The following is an 8706-nucleotide window of genomic DNA, read 5'->3' on the forward strand; positions in this document are numbered from 1 at the left end:
TAAAAACAATAAATATGTTTTTAATTGAATAAATCATTTGACTCCTAAAACATCGCCTAAAAGAAATCAAGTTTAAAAAAGGATATTAACATTACATTATAAAATCTGATACAAATGTAAGGGACTCATTTATGCTCCATATATAGATTCAATAAACACAAGCAATTAGACTCCCCCGCGTTAAAAAGGGGCCATCTTCCATGGAAAGACATTCTTTTGATAGATAATAAAAACACGCGCGGCAGGGAGCATGTCCTAACTGAAGACAGACGCTGAAAACGTGCACGAAGTTTAACATAAAACGCATGAAAGAGCACGTTCTACTTTTGCAAATGGTCTTCTCCGCGGCTCATCTGTTCACATGATGTTGTCAACTATTCCACACTTGTCTCTATAAATTGGCCTTTCGAACCAATCTCCCATCCTCCATCAATTACAAAAAGAGGAAAGAGAAGTTGAAGAAGTAGATTTGAAGTATAAGACTGTCTTCTGATCAAATTAATTTTCTCCATGATAGATAAAATGGGTAGTTGCAGAGTTGAAGAAGAACATGAGGAAAAGTTGAGGAGAGGTCCATGGACGGTAGAGGAGGATATGATCCTCGTTCGTTGTGTGTCTCTTCATGGCGAAGGGCGGTGGGATACAATAGCAAAATACGCAGGTATTATATGTTAGAGATGTTTAGCTCTTTTTCATTTGAGAAATGTTTTATCTTCGTCAACATTTAGCTAAAAGTTGAGATTTTAACAATTGTATGATGATAGAAATTAAGTTTTCACTTTCCATGTTAATGTGCTTCAAGGTTTCTGATTCATTACCTTTATGACTGATCATAAAGAATGATCTGAAATATTAATCCAGACAGATAAGCACAGCTGAATCCAGAATCCTTCGAGTATAATTGTATAAGAGATTTGTAAATATGACAAGATCTATGAAACATTGAAAGATGTGCTCCAGTTTCATTTCCTCTCAAATTCATGCACACCCATTTTAAATTTCCTTTTTGGCTATTTCAGATGGATCATGAAGCTTGAACAGAAATGTTGATAGTAAAATATTTATACAGTCAAATTTACTAATATTATGATAAAATAGCATTGTTTTTAATCGTTATTCGTGTCCTCCAATCAAACATGGACATTCTACTCAACTCCGTTTCCCTTGTTATGTTCAGGACTGAGAAGAACTGGAAAAAGCTGCAGACTGAGATGGCTCAACTACCTGAGCCCTGCTGTGAAGAGAGGCAACATAACAGTTGAAGAACAGCTTCTCATCTTGGAACTCCATGGGAAGTGGGGCAACAGGTATAGTCTCCAAACACAATTTATATGGTAGTGAAAGACCCATTCAATCTTAATTTGGACAAAACTGTAGGAACAGAGTATGAACTCTGTTTCAAGATCATGGAGATTCATTCGTGTCAACTCTGCTTGTTTTGTAATCAGATGGTCCAGAATAGCAAGGCATCTTCCAGGAAGAACAGACAATGAAATAAAGAACTACTGGAGAACACGGATAAAGAAAGTCCATGCCCATTACAGAGCCATGAACAACAGCTATCCTGCCCTGCCTTCCCCTGCAACTGCAGTCAATACACTGGGAATCCAAGAACACAAAGGAGGAGGCTTCCATTGTAATGAAATCAGTAGAAATTGTGAAGACGGAGGGGAGAAATGGAAATCTCCCATGGTGGGCACAACCCATGATGCAAATATAACAGACGAGGATTTCAGAAGATACTCTGCAGCAACAGAAGCAGTAAACAGTTGTAATTCAGGCATGGCAGCCATTAATTCTTCAGAGCCTGAGCTCTCTGCGTTGACTACAGATACAGCAACATTTGATGTAGAAATTGATTGGCCTTATGTTATCAACAACCTATGGAGGATTGATGACATGAGTGCTGATACATTTTGGTGATTCAATTGTTGTTCCCTTGTAAAAGCTTAAACAGCCAGTACGGTTTAGTGGTTTTTAACTCTACGAACTCTCTGTTTAAGCCTTTTCTCCTTTGGGATGTTATACAGAGACTTTTAGGCAGCATCGTTTTCCTTTTTCTCCCTCATTCAAACACGCAGTAGATAGATGTTTGTGTGTGATCTTTTGTGGACCAGTGAACATGGGCAATGAAAGTATCATTGTTAAACACGATTGTTCTTCATTCAACACCGGACTGTGATGGGATTCATGGTGTCGTTTTCAATCAAGCCGTGCTTAATCCAACTGCCTACCAGTGATATGGGCAAAGAAAACATAGACGTTTTGATTTCAAATATCTCTATAAAGAACAGATATCGGTTTACTGATTGGACTCTTCAATGAAGAGAAAGAACAGAAATTTTATATTGGTTGTAACATATTTCAGCACTCCTAATTTTGGATGTATTTGATATGAGGGAAATGGAATAGAAGCTGACATGTTAATGTGATTTCAAAGTTTCTAATTTTATATTATATATTTATTATTTAATTTTATCTATATATTTATTAAGTCGAGAGGCTTTCTACAGTGGCAGCAATCTTCAATGTAAACATTTCTCATTTTGAAAAAAATTTGACATTCATTTACATGTCAGAAAAATAAAATAGAAGTACACTAAATATAATTATAATTAAAATCGTGAGAATTGCAGAGAGGAAATGGAAGTAAAAATGAGGCAGATCAAGGGTCTCGAATCATTTCTTCACGCCTCTTAGACTCACATAAATATGCGATGATGAAAATTATGGGATTATGAAAATAGGTGCCTCAGAAGATATCTCTCGGCTTATTTTATATATATAAAATATATATAAGCTAGTTTATTTTCTTATTATTCATATTAATTTCTTATTTGTGGCGTTGATGTAAATGTTTTTACAAATTATCTATTTTGATTTGAGATCTTTTATGTTTGAAGGTAGTTTGATATGGTGAGAACATTCTTGTAAAATTGATTCAAATAGAGTTTAATATTCAGATTTTTAAATGAAGAAAAATATTAGATTTTTAAATCGTATGTAGATGATATTTTTCATGAGTTTAAACAACGTTTAGTCTTTTAGTTAAGTGTATTTGATATGAGGGAAGTGTGTCATAGAGTTTACATATTAATACTAATATTATATAAACATATTGATAATTAGTATAAATTGTGCATTTTTCAATCTTTTATTTCGTATCATTAATTTATTTATAATACAATTTCAAGCATGTATATCAATTAGTACTATACATATATTTTCGTATATTTATCTTATTTTCCAATATATTACATCTATGTACGCAAATATGTTCACAAGTTGTCTATTTTGATTTGACGTCTTTGATCATTCAAAAACTAGGCTGCCATTGTGAGAATGTTCTTGTGGTTGTAGACTCATATTTCTTAAATTAAAAAAATAAAATTCAAATTACTTGATTGCCACCTTTTTCCCTTCCTAAGACTAACCAAACAAATACTTGCAAGTGTGTTGTCAACGTTTCTCAAAAAAAATATTGCGCTAAATTTAATTAATGACAAAGAAATGTTAATTATACAAATTTTTTATAAGAATTAAATGAAAGTTTAGGTAAAAAATAATAAGAAAAGTTAGAGAATAAAATAAGGGAAATAAGAATGTTAAAATTGAATAGTACATATGTGAATTATGATGTGATATATTTTTTATTTTACAAAATATTGATAGAATATAAAGTGCAATAATAAACATAACAAATGAGAGAAACTAGGTGCCTTAAAATTAATTTAAGATGAATTTAAGATGAGAATATAAAGTGCAATAATAAACATAACAAATGAGAGAAACTAGGTGCCTTAAAATTAATTTAAGATGAATTTAAGATGAAAGAAATAAAATAAAGTAAAGTAAGTGTATAAATAGGATAAAGCTAAGCACTTTAAAATGTTTAGAAAGAGAAATGACAATATTATTTTGATATATGAAAAATAGTTATACATAAATCATTTAAGCATTGATAGTTAAAAAAACAGGAAAGGAAAAGAAAAGATAGAGTTGGAATTAATAAGAAGGAAAGCTATAAGAAATATAAAAGGAGAAGAAATTCATAAATGTATGAATCAAATTAGATTGTTGTAATGTTTAAGTAAGCATATGATGGGCTAATTTAAGAGGCATGCATCTTATTTTGACATTTGTCAGTTTGAAGTATTTTTAGATTTTTTTACTCTCAATATTTTGAGCAGACCATGTGATTTATTATCAAGGTGAGTTTTATTATGTAAACATGTTGACTTTAATAATATTTTTTAATTCTATCATATCGTTAAATATTATTTTGAAATTTTCATCTTCAAAAAAAAATCATACCAATTGAATTTAAATCTTTAATAATTATTATAAAGATGTGGACATAAGTTGTCAATAAATCATCACCAATTTATTCTCTTTTGAACTTGTATAATAACCATATCCTCAAAATTAAGGTAGAATTTAGACTTAGTATATAATCAAAATCTTAAAATACAATTCAAATATTGTTAATTTATATGTCTACCAAATAAATTTATTTTCTTAAATAATTTAACTTTAATTTTGATATAGTAGAAAGAAAGTTAAAAGGAACCACAATTTATGGATTAAGTTGTACTAGTAATATATTTGGTAATATTATGATAGTTTGGTACTTGAGCGAGATAAAATGTAGTTTTCATTTTGTTTATATTGTGAATTTGAGTCTTTCTAGATTAAATTAAATGTATACATTTTACTATTAATCTTTCAAGTCGTGTTACATGATCAATGTATATTATGACAAATGTTGATTGATTTCAACAACATTTTTTAATTTTCCCACATCTTTATGTCACATTGAATTTCACATTCAATAAATGTAATGTGAATTGAAATTTAAATCCTTTGATAATAATTATAAAGAAATGTTAGCATTACTTCATGGGTTGGTCTTATCCAAACAACTAGGACTTAATAAATTGCAAATTGAAGGCGAATCAACAGTTATCATTGATGCATGCATCAACCGAGAATCTTATTTTGTCATATCCCCATTTTGGAGGCAATTTGATTTAATTAATTTAATTAATTAGGTTGTCCAAAATAATGAATATTTTATGAGGATGACTAATTAATTATATTAATTAAATAAATAAGTGGTATTAAGTTAATTATTTATAAAGTTATCAAATAAATAAATATTAAAAGGTAACTTTATATTTAATTAATTTAATAAAGTGACTTGAATTATAAAATATTTTATAAAGTCACTTAATAGATAAAACAAAATAATGTTCTAGAAGCTTCTGGAGAAAGTGGAGGAAAAAGAATAAATAGGCACCCCGAGCTTCATTCTAATTATCCAGATTTGTTGTTGTTGATGTTGATGTTTGTTGATGTGCATTGTGGAGCCTAGGGTTTTTGCAATAGTCACAACTGGCCATTGAGAACGAAAACTCTCAATTGGTACGCAATTTTGAGGGAGTGAAATATCACTTGAATTATTGCAGCTAGGAGGAAGATACTTCAGTCTTCTATTTGTGCTACATTGAGAAAAAAAATATTTGTGGCCATTGAGAACGAAAACTCTCAATTGGTATGCGATTTTGAGGGTGTGAAATATCACTTGAATTATCGCAGCTGGGAGGAAGATACTTCAGTCTTCTATTTGTGCGACATTGAGAAAAAATATTTGAGTACAAAAAGCAGGCCGAAAAAGCAGGCCGAAAAAGCAGTTCGAAAAAGCAGGCCGAAAAAGCAGTTCGAAAAAGCAGGCCAAAAAAGCAATTCGAAAAAGCAGGCCAAAAAAGTAGTTCGAAAAAAGCAGGCCAAAAAAGCAGTCCGAAAAAAGCAAGCCGAAAAAGCAAAACCGAAAAAGCAGGTTCGAAAAAGCAATCCGAAAAAGCAAATTCGAGGAAGCAAAGAAAATTATTACAGCCATCTACAATCAGGGGCAGCAGCTAGAGAGGCACAACTTGGGCACTTAGGAGGTTATTTTCTGTTCAGTGGTATTGCAATACATATATTCTCTAAGGCGACTTCATATGCCAGGTCTGATGTGTATTTTCATAGTTGCCTTTCACTATAGAGTGATGTTGTAATTGTCATTTCGTATCAGACCTATCATTCATTAATAGATACATCATTCATTTTTACATTCCTCACAATGGTATCAGCAATCTATGGCTTTAGTTGCATTTAAACATGCATGTGATTAGTGTACTGCTGTAGGGGAGTATTGAAGTTAGATATTTAGTGTTGCATTAGTTTTCATTGGCAGTTGTAGGTGCATATTACTTTAGCAGCAATCATCATATTTTGATATCTTTGTAAATGCCAAGAGTCTTGGCTAACTTAGTATGAATATTGTATTGGATACTCATTCTCAATCAAGGAGATACAATTGCTGGTCATTAATAGTTGTCTTTGAGTGTTAATATATCATTTCTTATCAGCCAATTAGCTTGCATACCAACTATTTGTTAAAATACCAGTTGGATGTAGGTGATCATTTTCATGATTAGAACTCATATATGCATTCACTATTGCCAAAATTAGTTGCATATTTATGTTAAGTCATTGTTTAAACAATTTGAAGTCTTTTGTAAGCATTCTCTTTGAGGCAAATCCAAACAAGAATCACTACAGCAATCTGAAAAGTTATATCAGTCAGATGACCCTTGCTTGCAAAGTGTTTGAAGAAATTTCAAATAACTGAAGTATAAAGATTTTTGGTGTTTGAAGGAGTTATAACCTATTGGGGTTATTACATATTCTTGGCAAATCAATTATGTTTTGAAACAAGTATGGGCATTACTATACTCTTTTGAGGAATATTATGTCTCTCAGACATATGGGGAGGGGAATACACTTGCAGAGATTGTAGCTAATATGGGTGTTGTTGGGATCACTCTTGACTTTTCTATCAACCCTATCCCATGGATGATTTCACAGAGCTGAAGCAGTTGTTTAATTCAAAGAGAGTGATCTAGTTTGAGCATTTTCTTATAGCTGATTCCATCACTTTTAGGATAGGTTTTGTTCATGTTGAGATTATTGAGGATGCTAACAACAAAGCTAAATCACAGATGTTCAAAATTATTATGTTTCTATGCAAAAATGTTAGAAAGAGTTATTGGAATGTACTTAAACTGATGAAGACGACATTATGTGTTAGAAAAGTTAAAGACGACATTATGTGTTAGAAAAGTTATCTCCAAGATATATTTCAGCAAGGATAAAGAGTTTTCTTAGTGGTTATTACCCTCTTGAGCTCTTGAACTGGATATTTAATAATAACATATTAGTGGCTCGCCACTTTTTCCAAAATAATTATTATTATTATAAAGAAACAAACATAAGTTGTAAATGAATTATCGTCAAAGAATATTTATATTTGTAAACTCTTGTTCTACTAATGAACTTAATATAATTTTGAATAAATTTTATAAAAATCAAAAAATATTTAATGCATAGCCCTTTTATCATAAAGAGAAGAATATGCATTAGATGACTTTATATAAATATTGAATTACTAATAAATCCTTACAAAAAAAAATCTTAAAATTCAATAAGAAACTAATTAATAATTAATCTTTATATGTATTCTAAATTCTCTCTTTTTAATAAGTTTTGAAAAGTTGATACATAGAAAATCAAAAGGATTTTCTAGCTCTTAATTATATGGATGACTAATGTGCCTCTCTTTAAAAAATTCTCTATTATATGTCAAAGGCTATGATAGTACAAGAGAAAATAAATTATTATTATTATTATTATTAATTAATAATGACTTAAGGTCTTCAACTATAAAAACATATTGTAGGCTAGGACTTGAGCAATACTTAGTGCGTGGTGGGGCCAGGGGAATATAGTGTTGACTGTGAAGGCGGCGCGGGGGACAGGCAGTCGTCATATGTTTTACCCGCACGTTCAAGTAGCCGCGTTAAAATTTAGTCTAGAAGATCTTTGACTCGCAATATGTCATCTTTCCAAGACGTGACAAAATACTAGGTAGTTAGGTTTGATACGATGACTTTGTAAGGATGAATATTAGTTTTTAAAAAATTAGGAGTGAGAATAATTAGAAGTTTTATAGTATTATATTAGGTCTAGAAATTAGTTCTAGAAAGTATATTTGTTCTAGAAATGAGTTGATTGATTTGAGGTTCTAATTGTTCAAATGTACTAAAGTTTAGTTGATGCCTTAGTACTACGATTGATTTGAGTTTCTAAGGGTTCAGATGTATTGAAGTTTAGTTGAGGCCTTAATACTAGAATTAAGATAATATATAAGTTGATTGATTTGAGTTTCTAGTGGTTCAAATGTATTAAAGTTTAGTTGATGCATTAAGATAGATGTACATATTTTATATTTATATACAGAAATATTTCAAAGTATACATGTAAATGGTACTAATAGAAGCAAAAAAAATATCACCTCATAAAATTTGCATTCATAAGTTGTTATGTCAATGATAATTACTACTCTTAAACCTTGTTACTTTATGAATATTATTGAATAGTATGACCAGATTGTTACACATCTTTTTACCATAAGTAGTCATAAATTTTATACATTTGGGGGACCTTGAGTTGAATTCGACAAAAGTGAAATACTGATTGATTCGAACATTAATTTCTTAGAATCTTTATCCTTCTTAAATGTTTGGACTAAGAAATAGTCAAGTCCATCCTAAATACTAAATGTTGATGGTTAGAGATAAAGTTTGAAGGAGTTCACGTGTA

At 30.6% G+C, this 8706-nt stretch overlaps 1 protein-coding gene across 1 annotated transcript; it reads left to right on the forward strand.

Annotated features, from left to right (window-relative positions):
- The first annotated feature begins 410 nt into the window (after nt 1-410).
- LOC149529386 (transcription factor MYB59-like) lies at nt 411-2435 on the forward strand. Its single transcript, XM_089810756.1, has 3 exons — nt 411-661; nt 1178-1307; nt 1449-2435. Exons 1-3 carry the CDS (start codon nt 511-513, stop codon nt 1921-1923), a joined length of 756 nt encoding a protein of 251 aa, XP_089666882.1. The 5' UTR covers nt 411-510; the 3' UTR covers nt 1924-2435.
- Nucleotides 2436-8706: the final 6271 nt, after the last annotated feature.

This window comes from Cupressus sempervirens, chromosome 11, assembly GCF_028749045.1.
Source record: "Cupressus sempervirens isolate cs-2001-9-10 chromosome 11, ASM2874904v1, whole genome shotgun sequence".
In the NCBI taxonomy this organism is placed as follows: Eukaryota; Viridiplantae; Streptophyta; class Pinopsida; order Cupressales; family Cupressaceae; genus Cupressus; species Cupressus sempervirens.